This window comes from Brassica napus, chromosome C5 (assembly GCF_020379485.1).
Source record: "Brassica napus cultivar Da-Ae chromosome C5, Da-Ae, whole genome shotgun sequence".
In the NCBI taxonomy this organism is placed as follows: domain Eukaryota; kingdom Viridiplantae; phylum Streptophyta; class Magnoliopsida; order Brassicales; family Brassicaceae; genus Brassica; species Brassica napus.
This window is the reverse complement of record NC_063448.1, coordinates 21160199-21182354: the sequence shown is the minus strand read 5'-3', so window position 1 is coordinate 21182354 and position 22156 is coordinate 21160199. Positions and strand designations below refer to the sequence as shown.

General features: G+C 34.8%; 1 protein-coding gene and 2 long non-coding RNA genes across 3 annotated transcripts; 1 reads left to right on the top strand and 2 right to left on the bottom strand.

The window, feature by feature from the left end:
• Positions 1 to 9549: 9549 nt before the first annotated feature.
• On the bottom strand, positions 9550 to 12878 carry LOC106435076 (gibberellin 2-beta-dioxygenase 2-like). Its single transcript, XM_048759494.1, has 3 exons — positions 11038 to 12878; positions 10529 to 10874; positions 9550 to 9866 (listed from the first exon to the last, which is right to left on the bottom strand). Exons 1-3 carry the CDS (start codon positions 11448 to 11450, stop codon positions 9597 to 9599), a joined length of 1029 nt encoding a protein of 342 aa, XP_048615451.1. The 5' UTR covers positions 11451 to 12878; the 3' UTR covers positions 9550 to 9596.
• A 300-nt stretch (positions 12879 to 13178) lies between these two features.
• Positions 13179 to 18937, bottom strand: LOC106422194. Its single transcript, XR_001284390.3, has 4 exons — positions 14590 to 18937; positions 13880 to 13979; positions 13751 to 13812; positions 13179 to 13670 (listed from the first exon to the last, which is right to left on the bottom strand). It is a non-coding gene; the product is annotated as an uncharacterized LOC106422194 (long non-coding RNA).
• A 616-nt stretch (positions 18938 to 19553) lies between these two features.
• LOC111210716 lies at positions 19554 to 21692 on the top strand. Its single transcript, XR_002661963.2, has 2 exons — positions 19554 to 21190; positions 21274 to 21692. It is a non-coding gene; the product is annotated as an uncharacterized LOC111210716 (long non-coding RNA).
• The last annotated feature ends 464 nt before the right edge of the window (positions 21693 to 22156 follow it).

Below are 22156 nucleotides of genomic sequence, written 5' to 3'. Positions count from 1 at the left end.
AATGATGCAGCTCCTCCTTCCGTTTGCCTTCAAGGAACTATTACCACAAAATGTTCATGAAGCAATTGCAGGGATAAGTGGTTTCTTCCGCGATTTATGCACGAGATCAGTGACTCTTGAAGGTATTGAAAATTTGAAGACTAACATAGCCGTGATTCAGTGCAACCTTGAGAAGATATTTCCTCCCTCATTTTTTGATGTTATGGAGCATCTTGTTATTCATCTGGCAAGAGAATTGGAACTTGGTGGTCCTGTGCAGTATAGATGGATGTATCTGTATGAGCGGTATATGTTCCATTTGAAGAAGATGGTGAAAAAATTAAGTAGGGTGGAAGGTTCTATAGTCGCACAGATGATCAATGAAGAAACTTCAAACTTTGTCGAGTACAACTTTCCAGCAGAAGTTCAGACCAAAAACAGAAGACCTGCTCGGCATGATGATAGAGGCGAACGGGCAATAGATCATGTTACGGTTCCAGACATTTTCACAGACGTTGGACGACTTAGCGGAAAACCAAAGGACCGTCGACTTACTGAGCAGGAGCGCAGTAATTTGCAAACATATTTGCTCACCAACTTCGAAGATGTTCTTCAATATAAGAGGTAAATAAATTAGCTTACAAATTTTTATTTTAACAAGTTGAAATTTAAATCTTAATTAATTACATTATTGTCATCATATGTACAGGATTTTCATGGCAGAAAAGCGGTTCGAATATAGATACGCCACAGAGGACGAACTAGAAGAAATGAAGCAGAGAGAATTTTCTGGATAGATGTTTACTTATGTGAATGCTTTAAACAAATTAAAATATCATTTATCACATATTTATACTAATTCACATTTATTGATATAACATATATATGTGCTATTAATAGGTGTCTGCTGGTTTGGCCAGAGGTGAAACATTTGACGATTGGATACGCGAGATGGTCATTGGACCAAACTTTGTTGTGAAGTCATATTCTTGATTTTGTACTCGAGGATATGCATTCATAACTCAGAAGAGGAGACGTTCGAGTACGACTTATGATGCTGGCGTTTGTTCTGCATCAGGAGATGATGTATACTACAGACACATACATGAGATTTTGGAAATCAAGTATTTGGGCATGGTTGGATTGCGCTGTACTGTTTTCTATTGTGATTGGCACGACAACACTCTAGATCGAGGTGTGAGAGCAGATGCATTTGGTATTACATCAGTAAATTCGAGGCGAAAGCTGCAATATTATGATCCTTTCATTCTTGCTTCTCAGGCCGATCAGGTAATTAAATGTTAATTATTCGGAATGATTCATCATCATGTGTATTAATTTATAATTTTACTAATAATTTTTTAAATGTTACAGGTTTGTTATATCAAGTACCCCCGGGTAAGGAACAGAGATGATCCATGGGTTACTATTACAAGACTCAACCCGAGAGGCCGAGTTCATGGAAGTTCTGAGCTGGAAGACCCACTACAACCAAGCACGTCCGGCAACTTAAGTGCAGCAGAAGATTTAGCTGGAGTTGGCCTTGTAGTTGATTTAACCGACTTCGGAGAGGAAGCTGTCGTTCACGTAGAGGATGAACCAGTGATTGGAGAGTTTCACCAAGATCCAGATTCAGATTCATCTGGTGATGATGACTCGGAAACAGACTAGCATCGACTTTTTTTTTTTTTTTAATAGAAATACCGAGGGAAGATAGGTTTTCCTCAGAATTTCCTCGGAATAGACCTTGTCGATTTAGGGATTTGATTATAGAGTCTTTTTCCTCTGAATTTCCTCGGAATTCCGAGGAAGATAAGGGTTTCCTCAGAATTCCCTCGGAATATTCCGAGGAAGTAGGGTTTTTAAACCGAAAACAACGTTTTGCGGTTTGAATAACACTTATATAACCTTTATTAAGTGTCTTAGACTGATTATGAAGTCAAAAATTTGTTCCTTACCCTATAATAAACACTTTTCCGATTGTATGAACGAAATCCCCACAACATAAGAGAAACACTTATACACTTTAATGAACGGTAAAGGGAATACTTACAATTCATTTTGAAATTTTGTTATTTCATAGTTTATGATCATCTATACAAACATTCCTCAATGGTATGCATTGCATTTGTATAAGAAATGATATAGGGCAAAAAAATTTGATGTTTTGAAACCCCAAACATGTGTTCCTCGGAATTTCCTCGGAATATTCCGAGGAAATTCCGAGGAACAATATAAACCAACAGAAATATATGCATAGGATATTATTTTTCCTCGAATTAATGAAATATCCGAGGAAATTCCGACGGATATTTAAGTGTCCGTCGGAATTTCCTCGGAATATTCCGAGGAAATTCCGAGGAACAATATAAACCAACAGAAATACATGCATAGGATATTCTTTTTCCTCGAATTAATGAAATTTCCGAGGAAATTCCGACGGATATTTAAGTATCCGTCGGAATTTCCTTGGAATATTTTCATTTAACCGGGTAAACCAGCCGCGAAATATTTCGCGAAAATTGAAATTGAAAAACAGAGGAAATTCCGACGGAAACTATCCGTCGGACCCTAGGTTTTATAACGACGCAACACTTCTTCTTCCCCATTTCTCTCTTCTTCCTCTCCGGCTCCTCTCCCTCCTCTCCGGCGATCTCTCCCTTCTCTCTCTTCTTTCTCTCCGGCGAATCCTCTCTAAACCTACACAAATCATGTAAGGACCCTATCCCACTCTCTTAGGTTCTATTTGTTAGGTTTTTGTGTAGATTTGATAGATTTTTGTTAGGGTGATTGGTTAGGATTGTGATTTGGTTGTATAATAGGTTTAGAATTGTGATTTGGTTGAATAATTTGTTTTGTTGAATTTATTTAGAATTTTTTTATAAATTTTTTTATTATTTTTGTATTTATAAAATCGATTTTTGTATCTAAATTCGATTTTTGTGTATAAATTCGATTTTTTGTATTTTACAAAATGTTTTTTGTATATAAATTCGAATTTTTGGATTTTACAAAACTTTTTTTGTATATAAATTTGATTTTTTGGATTTTACAAAACATTTTTAATATCTATAAAACTTTTTTTGTGATTAAAAACTATTATTTGGGATTTTTTTTTTAAAAAAAAAATTATATATATATATATATATATATAATATAAATTTCTATATTTATTAAACATTTTTAATATTATTAAAAGTATTTTTTGTAATTATTAAACTATTTTTCATTTATTAAAACTATTTTTTGTTTATTAGAACTATTTTTATATATTTATTAAACATTTTTAATGTCTATAAAACCTTTTTTGTGATCCAAAACTATTATTTGGGATTTAAAAAAAATATATATATATAAAATTCATTTCTATATTTATTAAACATTTTTAATATTATTAAAACTATTTTTTGTAATTATTAAACTATTTTTTATTTATTAAAACTAATTTTTGTTTATTAGAACTATTTTTATATATTTATTAAATATTTTTAATATCTATAAAACTTTTTTTGTGATTAAAAACTATTATTTGGGTTTTTCAAAAAAAAAAAAAAAATTACAAAAATTTCTATATTTATTAAATATTTTTTTTTTAATTTACAGGTCTCATGATGATCAGACCCGGCCTCGACAGCGTTGTGCTCGTGGTGGTACGGGGAGCCAGTCTCGGGATTCCAGTCATTTTCATGATTCCCCTTCGCCCCACAGCTCCTACCATACATCTCCCTCTGCTGCACCCGCTCCTGCTCCTCTCGCTCCCGCTGCTGCACCCGCTCCTGCTCCTCCGGGTGCTCCGGGAGTGATGATTGTTGTGGAGTTGGTTCGACAGTCCGGTCGTGACCATCTTCCCTATCTCACTCCGTATCCACATGGACGGGGTTAAACATGGTAATTAAACATATTTTTTTTTTCATTAAAATTTGATTCATTATTAATTAAGCGTTTGTTCTTTTTATTAGGTTCAACCGATCCGGAAACGGGATCAGCGCATGGATCAACCGTATGATGTACTCGTCCCTCGACAAGGGACATCCGACTTTCACTGACTTCCCTACCGACAAGCAGCATCTGTGGTTTCGTCAGTTTGCGGTAAGTATTCTAATTTTTTACTTATATTTTTAATCTTTAATATAAATTTTCTACTAATTGTGTTTTTTTTCAGCAAGAATTCAACTGGAATTTCGATGAGACGCTCTTTATCTATCACCACTTCGTCCATAAAGTTATGGACAACTATGGGAAGCAGATCCACGAGTGGAAGAAGAAGTGGGAAATCAACAAGGTTGTTTTTAATTTATTAAAAAAAATTTTAATTTATTAAACTATTTTTTTATTTATTAAATTATTTTCTTTTTTATTTTTATTAAAAGGTCCCAAAGTCGATAAACAACACGGTCTGGACGGAGTTGTGTACGCATTGGGATAAGGAAGAGACGAAAGAAACTTCTTCCACCAACTCCACCAACCGCAGGAACGACCGTAAAGGGAAGGGCGTCTTCAAGCATAACTTGGGTGCTCAATCTATTGCCTCTCTGGGGGATCGCATGGTAAGTTCAGCCGCTTTTTCTTCAATTATTTAAGTTTTGAAATTTTATTTTTTGTGCATTTCTTCTAATTTCTAATGTTTCTTTAATTTATGTTTTTTTCAAGGCGGAAGAAAATGATGGCGAGCCGGTTGATGATCTCGCCCTAATGAAGAGGGCGTATACCAACAAGAAGACCAGCCAGATCGATGACAGTCTTGTAAGGGAAGTGGTCACCCTCGTCCAAACTCAGGTGCAAGACGAAGTGTCTCAGCTTCAAACCGAGGATGACGATTCGACGGCTTCGACCAACTTGTCCCAGTTTTGAATCAACGAAATCGTTGAATCCGTAATTTCTTTTTTGTTTAAAGTTCAATTCATTTATTTCTTGATTTAAATTTGGCTATTTTCTATTTCAGTCGGTTCCAAAGAAGAAGGGACGTTTGGTCGGTTTGGGTCATCGCACCCGGTCGGTTCCTCCTTCTTCTGCACCACCGCCCTTTGTTGATCCAGAAGTACTTACGATGATCGCATATCTTTGTTGGAGACCCAGATGGCGGCTCAACAGGCGGGCTATGAGGCACAGAGGAGGCTGAACCAGCAAATGATGGAGATGATGCAGAGGATGTACCCAACGAGGTGTTCCCGAACGTGCAAGACCTGTAGTTTTTTTTTCAAAAACTGGGAATGTTTTGTTTTTATTTGTACAACTTTGAATATTATCTAATATGTTTTCAATTTTAATTTTAATTTTATATTTTCGAATTTAATTTCAAAAAAAAAAAAAAATTTGCCGAGGAAATTAACCCTCGGAAATTTCCGAGGAACATTTCCTCGGAATATACCGAGGGACTTCTTCCTCGGAATATACCGAGGGACTCATTCCTCGGAATATACCGAGGGACTCATTCCTCGGAATTTTCCGAGGGCTCCGTTCCTCGGAATTTTCCGAGGGCTCCGTTCCTCGGAAATTCCCGATGAAAATTCCGAGGAACATTTCGTCGGAACTTCCGAGGATTGGACCATCGGAAAGTCCATCGAAATATCCCGAGGAAGCTCTCCCTCGGTATATTCCGAGGAGATTTCCGACGAACTGGTGGTCCTCGGAGTTTCCTCGGAAATTCGTTTCCTAGGAATTCCGTCGGAAATTTCCAAGGGATTTCCGAGGAAAAATGAACTTCCGAGGAGTTATTTCCGAGGACTTGTTTCGTCGGTATGTCGTCGGAATAACGTTATTCCGACGACATACCGACGACATATCGACGATTTTTTCCCTCGGTATGTCGCTGTTTTCTTGTAGTGTACTACTTCGTTACATTCATTGATGACTTTTCTAGGAAAGTATGGATCTATTTCCTAAAGTCAAAGGATGAAGTGTTTCAGAACTTCAAAGAATGGAAGGCCAGCGTGGAGACAGAGACATGAAAGAAGGTGAAGTGTCTTAGGATGGATAACGGACTGGAGGTTTGCAATACACATATGGACACTTTGTGTAAGGAAGCATGGATCAAACGAAACAGAACATGCGTCTATACTCCACAACAAAACAGAGTATCAGAACACATGAACCATACGATCATGGAGAAGGTTCGGTGTATGTTGACAGAGGCAGGCTTAGAGCAAAATTTCTGGGCAGAAGCGGCTTCGACGGCTGCCTACTTGATCAACCGATCTCCAAGTTCAGCAGTTAACTTCAAACTACCGGAAGAAATCTGGTCTGGAACTAAAGCTGACAAAAACCATGTAAGAAAGTTCGGATGCACAGCTTATGCTCACGTGACTCAAGCCAAAACTAGTCCAAGAAAAATGAAAGGAGTTTTCATGGGATATCCAATGGGGACTAAAGGCTATCGAGTTTGGCTACCAGAAAAGTTGAGATGTGCAATTAGCAGGAATGTGATTTTCAATGAAGAAGAGAACAAAGAAAGTAACGTTCAATCCGGTGCTGATTCAAGGACCTTCAAACGTAGCTACTGACGAAGACAGAGAGGATACAGTTCAAGGTGGAGTTTCTCCAGCATCAGGAAACTCGGAGTCTGAATCCTCAAGCTCGGAAAGTGAAGAACAAGTTGTGGAAGCTGAACGAGAAGATCTAGATAACTACATTCTTGCGAGAGACAAAATCAAAAGAGAAGTAAAGAAGCCTTCTAGGTTCGATGATTCAGACTGTGTGCCTTATGCTCTAGCTACAGCAGAAGAGATAAATATGGATGAACCTAAATCCCATTTAGAAGCAAGAAGGAGTAAAAGCCGGAAATTATGGAACGAAGGAATGCAAGAAGAGATGGACTCATTGGAGAAAAATCAGACTTGGAAGCTGGTTGAAAAACCAGAGAATAAGAAGATTATTGGCAGCAAGTGGGTTTTCAAGCTGAAAGAAGGCATTCCAGGAGTTGAGAAGCCGAGATACAAAGCTAGATTAGTAGCTAAAGGGTTTTCAAAAGTTGAAGGGATCAATTACACAGAGGTGTTTGCTCTAGTGGTGAAACACGTGTCGATCAGAATTATGCTGTCACTTGTTGCAAATTACAATCTTGATTTGGAACAACTAGACGTGAAAACAGCTTTCTTATACGGAACGTTGGACAAGGAGATTTATATGGCACAACCAGAAGGTTTCGTTGAGAAGGGGAAAGAAGATCAAGTTTGTCTCCTGTTAAAATCTCTTTACGGATTGAAACAGTCACCAAGACAGTGGAATAGGAGATTTGACACTTTCATGAAGGAACAAGGATTCGACAGGAGTGCATATGATCCTTGTGTCTACATTAAAGGTTCAGACTTTTCTCATATGATCTATCTATTGATCTATGTCGACGACATGCTAATAGCATTTAAAGATTCGAAAGAAATTAAGAGAATCAAAGATAGCTTGAAGAAAGAGTTTGAGATGAATGACCTTGGAGCAGCTTCAAGAATACTTTGGATGGATATCATTAGAGACAGAAAGAAAGGAACTTTAAAGCTATCACAAAGAAAGTATTTACAGAAGGTGCTGGAAACTTTTAACATGGAAGAGAGCAGAGCAGTGGTTACTCCTATCGGACCACAATTTAAGCTTAAAAGTTTGACACAAGAAGAGGAAGACGTGGAAGCAAGATTCATGAGTGAGGTACCATACGCATCAGCTGTTGGAATCTTAATGTACGCAATGGTGAGATCTAGACCAGACTTATGTTTCGCAGTGGGCTTGATAAGCCGTTACATGAGCAAGCCAGGAAGACAACACTGGGAAGATGTTAATTGGGTGATGAGATACCTAAGAGGACCTCTAGATTCAGACTTATTGTTTACTAAAGCAGAAGATTTCAAGGTACGAGGATTCTGTGACGCAGACTATGCTACCGATTTGGATAGGAGAAGATCCGTGACAAGATATGTGTTTCAAGTCAGAGGCAACACAATAAGCAGGAGATCAGGTCTCCAACACATTGTCACACTATCAACGACATAATCATAATATATGGCCTTAGCCGAAGCTTTTAAAGAAGCAGTATGGCTAAAAGGATTTTTTTAGTGAGTTGGGGTTTGAGCAAGACGATGTGAGAGTGTTTTCAGATTCACAGAGTGCTATACACTTAGCTAAGAATGGAGGATACCATGAAAGGACTAAGCATATAGATACTAGACTACACTTTATGAGAGACGTAATTGAGGCTGGTGAAGTTACGGTTCATAAGATTTACACATCTATCAACCCTGCAGATTTCCTAACTAAGTGTGTACCTGGACAGAAGTTCGAGTTGTGACGTTACGGTCTCGTATGGCTGCAGGTAACAAGGTTGTCGAGTTGTTCACCTCGCGGAAAGGCCACAAAAGAAGGTATCAGTTTCAGGAAAAGCAAACTGATGGTTCGACATGAATTTACAAAGCTTGGTAAAGGATGAGTTCAAAAGATTACCTTGAACACGTGTGGTTGCAGCGAGGAAATGTCTACAACAAAGCTGTAAACTTAAAGCTATTAGTTTACATGGTTAAAGTTCTTGAAGTAATTGAAGAAACAATTCTGTTTGTTACCTAAAGGAAGCAACGATGGTGAAGAGACGTCGACACCATGAGCTGGAAATTAAACAAGGAGATATGTTTAATCATTTAGCTAAAGGAGTTTCATTACAGGTTACAAAAGGGGGCTTAAGACACGTATCAAAGTGGAAGAAGTCAAAGCAAAAGGAGATACCTTTGGGCTTTGACAAGTCTGGTTCGGTTATGTCGTGAGGTTGGTGTGCAAGAGGAACTTTGTCACCAGAGAATCACGGAAGTCAAACTGAATTCATCAAGGGACGAGCTGGAAATTGAAATCAAAGGTTAGGGTTTTGTTCAAATATAAGGAAAGAGACAAGGAGGAACAAACGGAACCTGAGATGTCAATGGCGGAGGCGGTGGAAGCTAATGCCAGTGAAGAAAAGCGGCAGTGATGTTAGGATCTTGTCTGGTTCACGAAGAATCAAAGAGAGGAAGTGTTCGGGAAGAGAAGAGAACCAAGGATCGGAGAAGGCATTCATCTCCGGTGGAAGACAGAGTCGAGGAATGGACGGTGCATCGGTGGAAGACGAGGCGGCGAGCTCGTCGGTGTTTCAGGTTTCTTTTCGCGGAGAGAGAGAGAGAGAGAGAGATGGAGAAGTGGAGAAACCGAGGAGTGACCAAAGAGCCAAGGTGGAGAATGTGAGGCCTTGATGTCTCTTGGGCCATCATGGGCCGGCTACTGAACTTCGTACAAGACCTGAAGAGATAAGAAGACTGGATTAGATTCATCTTAATCCAAGAAGTTTATAAAGCCTTATAAACTTAGGATAAACATGTTATTCCTTTTACAACAAGGAATCACATTAGACAATCTTGTATAAATAGAGGTATATGCTCTCATTGTTAGATACGGCAACAAAACATATAATCTCTCATAGAACACGCAACTAGTGCGAGGCTTGTAATCTTTTTGATTCATAGTGATATAGAGTTTGTCTCCGGTTTGGAGAGAACTCGTCAGACATATTGGTATGTCGATTCGTTTGTTACAAGAATAGCCAAGGTCGATTCTCTACACTTTGTCTTTGTAATTATGACTTTTTACCATACAAAGGATCATCTTAACTAGTTTCATTCATTAGACATGTGTGTGAGAAGAGGTTGTTTCTCAAAGAGACCAAGCCTATAATCACCAAGCTTAGACTTGTAAGCAGAAGATTTGTATTGAGACCAAGTGAATTCTTTGTAAAGCCAATCCTCTTGGTTAGGGACTAGACACGAAAGTGGCGCTATCTTCTCGCTCAATGGCGGTCCTCCAAAATATATCATCGAGACTCTCGATCTCCTTGTATCAGCTAAGACTCTGTGTTTTACACTCTTGAACCTTCCGTTTGTCATAACCTGCATCACCCGCGGGTAACTTTATAATATGAGTTCTTGTGTGGGAATCAGACTTTGCCGACATAAAGTTAGGATAATAGAATATGCATTTGTATACTTTTTTTTTTGAAATGGCACTTTTTGTCAATTTTGAAATGGCATGAAGGAATATACTGCATACATGCCTATCATGTAAAATAGTAATTGTCACGTGAGGTTAAGTTTACACATAGATTTTCTAGACGTACACTCAAAAAAAATGATCGATTTTAAAAATATTCCCTAAAACAATTAGAAAGAGAGAGAAGAGATTAGAAGACATGGCTGGCATGTGAGAATTTTTGTCTACCGTTCACACCAATCTCAATCACTACATTGATATTCCTATTTAGGGAAAAAATAAAAAATTATAACTTATACAAGAAAAAACAGTTAATATAATATAAATATTTGTATCTTAAGTTGAAACTGTAAATACTTTTGAGTTTTTTTTTGGGTGTAAATGTTAAGAAAATACTTTTTGAGTTTAGACCACCGGTAAACTGCACGAATGACTCAAACACAGCCATCAACTCTTAAATACTTAAATATTCCTGGTATTAACCATAGTAATTTAAAGTTTCAAAAATACAAATAGGAATTTGTCTTTTTTATATATTAGAAAAAAAATGTAAAAATTGTACCTGAAGAGCATCTCCAACAATAATGAAAAAAGAGGAGTGATCAGGAGGGACAGCAACCCAACAACTTCCATCTTTCATACATATTTGAAGACCCGCCGTGTCATTGGACCTTAGCACTGAGATTATTTGTGGGTCTGTGTGTTCCCCAAACCCTACTTTCACCATGTTCTCCGCCTCTTCCTCCGCCGTCGGATAATGGTTCAGTCTCAAGCAAGAGTCACTCTTCTCATCTCTCACCATCTTACTCAGTGTGTCCCTTGGCTCTATCCCTAATCCTTCCGTCACCATCCCCAAAACCTTGCACGACACTTCCTTCAACTCGTGCATGTACTCGTCCACCGCCTCTCTGTTTTTGTTTCACTCAAAACGATCAGATTATGGGGAAAATAGTGTAAAACAGAGTCCCCTGTTTCTACTTTGTGGGTAAAAAGGAAGTAATGTAATGTCTTTGAAAACTTCATATTATTTGATAGTTTGTATATTAATGAATTTCGAGATTATTTTTTTACCGAAAAATTTGTGGGGTTTGACCGAAAACGTCGGATGTTTTAGGGGTGGAGAGCTGAGGGTTAGCATTGAGGAGGATATACTCAATCCACCCAACGTCACCGTTTGGTCCAATCCGTTTACTACCATATCCGTACGGTTCAGGTGGACCGGCCTGGTTCTTAAGAGACTGGGGCAAGGCGAAGAAGCGGATAGCCTCCTGCTCTAACCGGGTCATGAGGTCAGCTCGGACTCCGTGGTTTACAACCTTGAAAAAACCAAACTCCTCACAAGCTTTCACGATTAGGGTTTTGGCTTCTGGGTCGGTTAGGTCCACGACGGGGATTGGTTGGGAAGTGAAGACCGGAACCGGGGTGTACGTTGGGATTACGGATATGTGGTTGTCTAAGGCGACTGGCTGTGATAAAACCACCATGTTTGGTTTATTGTGGTTGAAGATCGGAGCAAAGGTTGAAGGAGTTCTTTACAAAAAAAAAGGTTGAATGAGTTTGTTATGGTTTAGGAACTATCATGGAAGCTATATTTGCTTGGCATTTATAGGGAGTGGCTTGTTGGGGACTGGGAAAAGGCATTTCATTATGTCTATAATATAATATTTTATTTAAATGTTACTGTTTAGTCAAGTTTTAGTTTTGCATGTCCGGTCTATTCTTCTATCTCCGCACACATGGAAAAAAAAACGTGCGCTTTGTTTTGTTTTTATCTTCTAATGTGAGTTATTGAAATTGAAGTTGGCATGGTGAGAAAATGGTATTGGTATGGTGACCGTGGTCCTATTTTTTATGTTTTTTTTTCAGTTTACTTTGACTAATCACACGTATCAATTGATAACAAATAAAGAACATATCACGGATATTCACGGGTCATATTTTTTCTTAATCAATTATTGATAAAAGAGTTCAACAGCTTCACGATTTCAAAATGTAGTGTAACGTCATAGTTTGTGTAAGAAAAAGCTGTAATTTTTTTATCGAAGATATAATAACTTTTTACTAGATAGAAAAATTTCTAGAGCATTTTGACCAAAATATAACATAAAAATTGATTTGAAATATAAAAGTATATTTTATATTCAATCAAATGCAAACTAACCTAAATGGGTGATAAAATTAGGGTTGACTGTTTATTCCCCTCTGTAAACACAATGACCTTATTTATTCTTCCTATGCTACATATCGTATGAGGTGACCACCCATAAATAAAAATTCTCTTCATATTGCCCCGTTCTTTTTAACTTTGTCCAGATCTCCTTTTCTAATCTAATTCCGAAATCAAGATGAAACCTTAAAAATTATGTTTTGTGAACAGAGATTGCCCATTAAAATAGAACCGACTCGACATTAAAAACCGACTGACTCAATTGATATATTGAGAGAGAGAGAGAGAAAGAGAGAGAGAGAGAGATGATGAACTTATGAACGATGTTAAAATCTGCCAAAAAGTATGATTGTGATATATGTTGTCGTTTTAAAACTTGTTTTAAAATTTCACGTTCTTTATCTTCCAATGCAATAACCATATTCAAGCATAACCAAGCATAAAGAACATGATCATTTTCGAGCATAAACAAGTCAAACTCATGTTTTAAACTCAGCATCATAAAGCCACATAAAGAACATGCATGACAATTTTTGAACATAATTCTAACGTTTCAACACTCAAAACATCACATAAGAGTCTTACATAAGTCTAAAGAGAATTTCATTACATAAGATAACCAAACCACATAAAGAACATAAAACCATATACTATCATTTCATTTAATTCTTATCACTTCTTCTTCCATCTTGTCAAGCCTTATTTCTTGAAACTCAAAGCACTCCATCATACTCTTTCGCAGATATTTAACATCGTTCACATGTTCATCATCACTCTCTATGCTTCTCTCTCTCTCTCTCTCTCTCTCTCTCTCTCTCTCTCTCTCTCTCTCTCTCTCTCTCTCTCTCTCTCTCTCTCTCTCTCTCTCTCTCTCTCTCTCTCTCTCCCTCCCTCCCTCCCATTCTCCGTCACTCTCTCTCCTATGTTTTTCGTCACTCTCTCTCCTCTGTTCTTCGTTGTCTCTCACTTTCTCATTGTTTTTCGTCATCTCTCTCTCTGTTCTTCGTCCTCGCCACTCTCTCTGTCTCTCTTCTCCGTCCTCGTTCTCTTATCTCTCTATTTGTTCTTTGTCGTATCTGTTCTTAGAGCATCATTATCCCTATAACTCCATTTGGGTTTCTTAGTGACTTGTTTGATAATAAAAATTAGTTAAAAATTTTAATTAAGAAACTTCTAGATTTTGTGCTCCATTGGGAGTTTCTTAATGAAGGGTTCTTAAAAAAAAAATTTAAACATTGTTGTATTAAAATTAAATTTTTTTAAAAAATAAAACATAGTAAAAATAGATTTGAGAAGAAGATGCCATATATGTGATTAAAAAGTAGAAATTGTTTTTGATTACTTTATGTATAAATTTTGATCACAAGATACACTGCAACCAGAATAGACATTCACTAATGATCATCTAGTTCATAAGATCAAGCACAAGAAATAGAAGTCATACTACATACCGGAAACAGAGAGCTGAGTAACGTCTATAGCACTAACGCATATCCATTTTGCAGCATCAGTGCCAAACAATGCTTGCCCAGCCCACCTATCCATCAAGTGAACAATAAAAGAAAAGATCAATGAGATGAAAGCACAGCATATAATGATATCCACAAGATATCTTACCATGGCAAACTGATATAGCTTGCTCCAAGCGCAAAGTTTCCAACCCATCCATTTTGTTTTAGCTGCAAATAAATGTATTGATAAGTGCTAAACTCCAAAACAGCGCTGAAATATATATATAGAGCTTACCTTAAGAGATGGAGCAGAGCATAATGATAAACAAAGAACCTCTAAAGGCTTTGTCACATCTCAACACAAATATCTATCTCTCTCTGATTATCCATGAGTACTGCCACACAGACAAATCTCTTCTTTTAATTACTAGAAATCAACAGATTGTATAAGATGTTAAACAGGCAAAAGGAAGAGTTTAGTTTACCAAGTGAAATGATGTAAACAGGTACAAACTTGAGGGTTAAACTGTATTAAAATCTCTATCAGGATTGATCATGTTCAGACAGATAAAATTTGAAGCATCTGAAAAGCTCGCGATCAGACATACAAAGAAAAACAAATCTAACAAACCGACTGTTCCATACATCATTTACAACTGAACACATCTAACAAATAATACTAAACAATTTAAGAGACAGAAAGAACAAACATCAGTTTGTCATTTATTGACTGTTAAATGATGATGTTCAGACTAATCAAGTCTGAAGAGACTGTAAAGCTTGCCATCAGACATATACACACAGCAAATCACGACAAACACATAGCTCATTACATCATTTACTATAGAACACAGATCAGAAATGACACTAAACAATCACTGAACGATCTAAGATGTCAAAAAGAGTTCCAACTTTAACAACGTAATCGACATTTCAGAGCAGGCACCAATCAAAAGGACCCAACTTTCACCTCTACACAAACTCAAAAAGAAGAAAGAGACAAACCTTGACGAAGTTTCCAAGAGTCTTAGTAGATCCCCTGGAAGAAGTGAAAACATCATCAATCCCATTGAACTGAAGCACCATCTTAGGAACCCTAGCCGCCACGATACCAGCACCTCTGGGAGCAGGAACCATCCTCACCGTAACGGAACCACACTTCCCCGTAACCTTACAAGAAACCGTATGCGGCTTGCCAATTTTGTTACCCCAGTACCCTCTCCTCACAGGAGATGACGAGAGAAGGGAAAAACAGAGATACGCCGATTGCACGGAGGAGATGATACCTTTCACAAAACCAATCGTCCTCCCGACGGAGAACACGAGAAAAGATGAGAAAGGAGAGAAAGAAAAGAAAAGGAAAAAAAGAAATTAACAGTTTCATGTCACGTATATTAATAAACCGCTTAATGATCGGTTGCCAAAACACTTCACTAAGGATCGGTTACCATAATTTCTTTTTGTTTTGATTTAATTAAATGCTTTCTTTTGTTTAAAAACCCTACCAAGAAACTGCATTAATGATGGTCTTAGTTGTCTTAAGAAAAGAAACCAAAACCTCATTTAAATTTACACCCAATAATCGTTTTCATTTTTTTGTTGTGTCGGATCGGTTTTTAGTGTCGGATCGGTTTTTTCTTAATGGGCAATGTCTATGTTTACAAAACTCAATTTCTTAAGTTTTAATCTTGATTTCGGAATTAGATTAGACAGGGGGATATGGACAGTGTTAAAAATAATAGGGGGCAATATGAAGAGAATTCATATATATGTGTGGTCTAGTCAAAAGGTAGGTAATATAGTGGGTTATAGATAGGGTCATTGTGTTTATATGGGGGAATATGCAGTCAACCCTAAAATTAGTATTTATTTTTATGCCAAACAAAAAACAGAAAGTTATTTTATGATTCTATTCTTCGGACGTCTACACTTATAAGAAATAAATCTAAAAGGTGTTGATTTCCTAGGAAGTCTACGTCATAATTTGATATGATAATTTTATTTTAAAAATGTATAAAAATAATTTGTGCAGAAAATATTATAAATCATCAATATAAGAATCAAAATGAGGTATATAAATTAAAATTTAATACATTTAAATTTACACCCAATAATCGTTTTCATTTTTTTGTTGAGTCGGATCGGTTTTTAGTGTCGGATCGGTTTTTTCTTAATGGGCAATCTCTATGTTTACAAAACTCAATTTCTTAAGTTTTAATCTTGATTTCGGAATTAGATTAGAAAGGGCGATATGGACAATGTTAAAAATAATAGGGGGCAATATGAAGAGAATTCATATATATGGGTGGTTTAGTCAAAAGGTATGTAATATAGTGGGTTATAGATAGGGTCATTGTCTTTATATGGGGGAATAGACAGTCAACCCTAAAATTAGTATTTATTTTTATGCCAAACAAAAAACAGAAAGTTATTTTATGATTCTATTCTTCGGATGTCTACACTTATAAGAAATAAATCTAAAAGGTGTTGACTTCCTAGGAAGTCTACGTCATAATTTGATATAATAATTTTATTTTAAAAATGTATGAAAATAATTTGTGCAAAATTTATTATAAATCAACAATAAAAGAATCAAAATGAGGTATATAAATTAAAATTTAATACAGTTGAACAATTTACCAGAATATATATGGGTTTGGTAACCTTGTGTTGGACAATACTTATGGTTTGGGGTTTAGTAGACTTCAAATGAAGTATACTTGATTTTAGGGTATAATAGACTTCCTTTTTAGTCTACTAATATTGAATATTACAAAAATTAAAACAATTTTTTAACTAAATTAGTTTTGATTAAATAAAAATTATGAAATCATATGTTAAAACTTTTTTTTAGCTATCATATGTTAAAACTACCAAAAAAATAAATAATTTTTTTCTAAATCTTATATTAAAATTATTAGCACAATAAAAATAAATAACAATAATGAATTTATTGTAATATATTTCCAAAAGGTCGACTACTACGTAGACTCCATAATTTTAAGTTTAGTAGACTTCTTGTTGAAGTCTATTGTGCCATAAAGTTTTACCTAGTTACAATTTTTGTCTCCATATATAAAGGCAATTTTCAAATTCTCTTTATAAAATGGCTTCACAAAATTTTGATATTATAAAACTATCTCACTTCTCTCTAAAACTCTCTTCATTCTCTCGAGAACTCTCTTCATTCTCTCCAAAACTCTCTAATTGTTCTCTAATATTTTTGAATTTAAAGAAAAACATTAGTCTAGTTTATTTAAAAAATTTCATGTATTTTCATTTCCTCCTCTTAAAATGTAAGATCTAGATCAATAAATTTAAATATGTATTTTATGTTTAAATTCAAATAAAGCTATAGATTCAAAATCTATGTAATTTTTTTTCTATTATTTTATCTTATAAATTCTATTTTTCAAAATTTTCATATTTAAAGCTATATTCACGTTTCCAAATTTACAGATTTTTTAGATCAGAATTTTGTAGAGTAGACTTCATTATGTCTAGTAAATATGATTTTGAATTTTTGGTCTTATATGTTTCTCATAATATTATCTTATTTTTAAAATATTATTTTCCATGGTTTTCAATTCCTCCTCTCAAAAATCTAAAAATTATATCTACAAAATTTAATTGTGTATTTTATTTATATTAAAATAAACTTATTGTCAAAATTTATGTTTTTACTTTGCTACTATTTTAGCTTTAAAAATCTAGTTTTAAAATCTGAAGCTATTTTTACAAGTTTTCTAAATGAACATTTTTAATCTGGAAATTATCTAATACAGTATACTTCTGATGAAGTCTAATTCAAAATTAAGGCTAGTAGATTTCAAATGAAGTTTACCAAATATAAATTTTAGGCAGATTTCATGAGAAGTCTACAAAAATATGATTTTCATTTTTATCGTATTTGTTCTTATAATTTATCTTATTTTATTGATACTCTCTTCCAAGCCTTTAATCTCTCCCTTCCAAACATATACAATTTAGATATATCTATTTTAAATTCATATTATAAAAGTTAAGGTTAGTATATTTCATATGAAGTATACTAAAGCATAAATTTTATGTAGACTTCAAATGAAATCTACTAAAATTTTATTCTATACTTTTATATATTATCTTTTTATAATTTAAAGCATTTTTAATATTATTTTGTGTGTTTTTGTATGTCTTATTAGCATACTTCATTTGAGCCACCAAGATTATGAATAATCAAATAATCTCTAGAAGAATCTTATAAAATATTCCTTTGTAATTAATTATCATTATAAAAAGATTTGTTTGTAAATTACTATTTTTAATTGTGTTTCACTTGTATGTATGATATTATTAATTTTTGTTATCAAATTTATCTCCACATATTCTAATCAACAAACAGTTTGAATCCACCATATGGAAAAACAAGAACTAACACATATGTGCGAACAAGAAAATCTATAAAAACTTCTCAAAAAGTCTTTAGAGTAAATTACTCACAAAAACTTTTCAATAAGTCTCAAGAGTATACTTCAGTTGTTTGGACATCATCAGCAACATTATCTCATCCAACCCTTCATCAAAATCTTAATCAACAAAACTACTACCATTACCATCAAACACATCCACATTGTCGTCAAGCCCAACTTCTTTATGGCATTGACTTGATAAACAAAGTCATACAATACAATACACATCTTAGATAACTCGATCAAGTTCCACACTTGTCTATCATTCGTGACATGCATATGAGCAGTATCCAGAGGTATTTCCTGTAACATTAGGTCTCGTAAGGAATAAATTAACTCCACCATCTCAATTTTTTGTCCACATCATAATCTTTTTGTGCCATTTCAAGAAACTCACGATATGTACAACCATCATATAGAAAGCAAATTTTCCCTCCTTTCCGATCATCAACCACAAACTCCCACAAAGAGTTTTTCACCACCCACTCTCCGTATACAACAGATAATTGTACCATTCCCAGCAAAAACAAACACGATATACAAACTTAACAAACAAATATGTCATGTTTGATAAAATTAAAAACTAGACTTTTAAAGAAGTCTATGTTTATGAGTTAACAACATAGTCAAACAAGATATTTGATAGCTCCATAATTATAACATAACTTTTGAAATTCATTCAAGACCATTAGGATTCACTAATACATACCATGAAACAATAAAGTCGTGAAACTGTTTAATGAATAATACACAAATTCACTTTTAATATATTTTTTTTATGTAGACTCCAAATGAAGGCTGCACCATGGTAGACTTCCTTTTCAATTTACATATATTAACTATCATAGACGTATACTATTTAGGTTACTTTTTCCAATTACAAAATTTGCAAGTTCTTTTATGTCTTTTTAAAAAGTTTTGATTTTTATACGAGTAGACTTTGTATGCAGTCTACACTTCTAAATAAATTAGTTTTGCAATTAACTAAAATTCATCTACTCTTTGACTTTCAAGAGCATACTTCATATGCAGTCTACACTTTTTTTTAAAGAAGTCAGTTTTGAAATCTACGAAAGAATAGACTCCATTTGAAATATACTCTCAGAAGCAACTAGTTATTTTTGGGTTTGTCCACAATAAATTAGTAGAATTTATATACAGTCTACATTGTTTTCCTAAGATTAGTAGACATCATATGAAGTCTACACTTTAATTAAATTTTGGTTAATATTTTTACATTTTAGTCAACCACAAAACTAACTTATATTTGTAAATGAAGTCTACTAAAAAGTCAAAGTTTGTTCAAATGAAAAATTGACCTCTTGCAGATTTTCAGCAAAGTCTGTTTGATGCAGACTTCTGATGAAGTTTGCTATGAAGAGTCAAAAGTTTGGTCAAATGAAAAACTAACTTCTTATAAATAGACTTCTTAGTAAGTGTACCTATTTTTTTTTAAAGAAAAAGACATAGACTTCTATTGAAGTCTACGTTGCAAAAGTAGAAGTTTAGTCAATTTGCCAAACTAACATGTGCGTTGACAAGTAGACCGCATAATAAGTTTACACATAAATATAGACATACAAAATAGTCTACTATTACAATACATGTCTGAATAGTAACAAAACCATGTAAATAGTTACTTTTTCGGTGTAAACGTGTTTCCAAACTTTACCACCCTCTAGACTCCGAATATGAGCAAACAAAGTTGTTTTGACGTCTTAGTGAAGAATCACCAAAATATGAAACTTGGGTTTTTATGAAAATTAAAATTTTGAGAGCTTTTTAGATGAAAATAGAGAAAAAATGAAGTTTTGTTAGTGTAGAATGAGAAAAAAGAAGATGGAAATGGTATGGTTGTTCGTGGTGGTTGGAGAAATTACTAATAGTGAAATTGTTGTAAATAAGAATAACATAATAATAAAAATGTTTAGGGTGTATAAGGTTTTTTGTCATTTTCAAAAATGAGAAGAAATTAAATTATAATGGCATTTTTGTAAATATTGGTAAAATCTAAGGATTGTAGAGGAAAATTATAACAAAATATTGGTGTTAAAAAAGAGGTTAGTTTGCATTTGACTTCAATTCTTGAATTATTTTTGAAAAACCCCCTAATAATATTATAGAGCGAAGTATCGAATAAGAGCACACCCATAATGATAAAAAAAAACACTTCATAAAGTTTCTCATCGAAAAAGTAATTAGAAAATAGAAGAGACTCTAAAAATACATGAGAAACTCTCACAACCCTTCACCAAAAAAAAAACTCTCACAAAACTTACCAATAGATTAGTAGTTGATTGATTTTCAAAGAAATTAAAATATTCATGAAATAAAACATGAATGTTTTATACTTTTTAAAGACTCGCAACATTTTAACCATTGACAATGATCTATTTTCTAATTTCCAGTTTTAAAAAATACTGTGTTTGTGACCTAACACAGAAAAGAGCGTGACCAGATTTTTATTTTTTTTAAATGCCAAGTAAATAGGATAAAACCCCAGAGCAAAGTATTCTATAGCTTTATACTAGTAAGATAAAACCCAAAAGCAAAATATTCTATAAATAGTTGTCAGACAATTTGGTTATATTCATTTTTAACATAAACCTTAACGTGTGTGAGAGAGAGAAAACCCTAACCGGCCGCCAAGACCTTCATTCTCAGATCTGCCACAGTCTCCCCGGTGGTTTGGCTTCCGCCACCGCCGGAGGATGCTCTTCCTCCTCTTTCTCTTATGTGTCATGTGTTTCCGGTGTTCTGCTAGAGCAAGGAAGGTGTGTTGGCTCCTTTTCCGGTTTGGTCTCTAGTTTGCTCCAGACACTCCTCTCGTTTTCACAATGTTCAGTTTTTCTCGTTGATGGTGGTTGTCCGACCAGATCTGGGGAGTGTACTTCGAGTCTTTGGGAGAGGTCTCTGGTTGTTTTCATATCTAGTTTTGTGTTCCTCTGCAGTATCCAGTTTGTGGTGGTCTCTGTCAACTGTGGCTATCTTCTGTGTTGTATTGTTGAGAGCTCCTACAAAGCAGCTGTTAATCTTTCTCTTTCCAAGTTGATCTTGGGTCTTTGAAGTTTAGCCTTCGGTGTTGAGATAGTGATAATGGCGATCCAGCGGTCTGCTTTCGGATCTGTTATGTGATTGTTTTGATGGTGTTGGTAGAGGTATGTCGCTGATCTTACCGACTTAGTTCTTTTGTAACGGAATCATTATGGACTTTTCATGTGTGCCGGCTTATATTGGTTAGGCATTGCTACTTGTTTCATGGTGGTTTCTATCAAGGCGTTTATTGGTCGGGTCATGTGTTGTCCGACTCGCCGTTTTCAAAGAAGTCTTATGAAGATCAATGTCTTTAAGTTGCTCGATTGTGAAGCCATAGGTTCTTTGTGATGGAGAGGTTATCTGTCTTGGGAGAGGTGGACTCTCATCACAGTGAGAGAGGTTTAAAACCGCTTGCTTCGTGAGTCGGACTCTCTCACTCTCACATTCTCATAACTTTTTTGGGTTTTTGAATTTATTTCTTACCCACGTGTGTATGGGATTAGTCTATAGATGCCTACTGGTGTCTTTTTCTTTGAGTTTTAGTTCCTGGCCTATTTGGTCCAGAGTTGTAAGGATACTTTTGATTGATTACCGAGCGTTAAAAAAAAAGACAATTTGGTTATATATATTATTAGTAAGATAAAACCCAAAAGCAAAGTCTTCCATAAATAGTTTCTTTCTACGTCCTTAATAGTAGTAAACCAGAGTTATCAGTCAGGCGGTGAGTGATAGAACGATAGAAAAAAATTGGTTTGCCAATCTTCATAAAAACATCGTCCTTGTTTATATTTTTATTTCTACATGAAACTTTTTTTTTTTTGAAAAAACATGAAACATTTTCGTCCATATATTAATAGAAATTAAACGGTCTACACTCATTTAATATTATAAACTTGAGACGTTGGAAGTCGACTTCAATTCAGTTTGAAAGCGAGTTCAAAAGAAAAATAAAAAGAAAAAGTCGACTTCAGTTAATATAAAGTCGACTAACTTGCATACCTAACAAAAACATTTAAACTCCATCAATTTTTCTACGACTAGACGATAATCTGCGCGCCGTTTTTTATTCTAATGTTTGTTCAATAAAT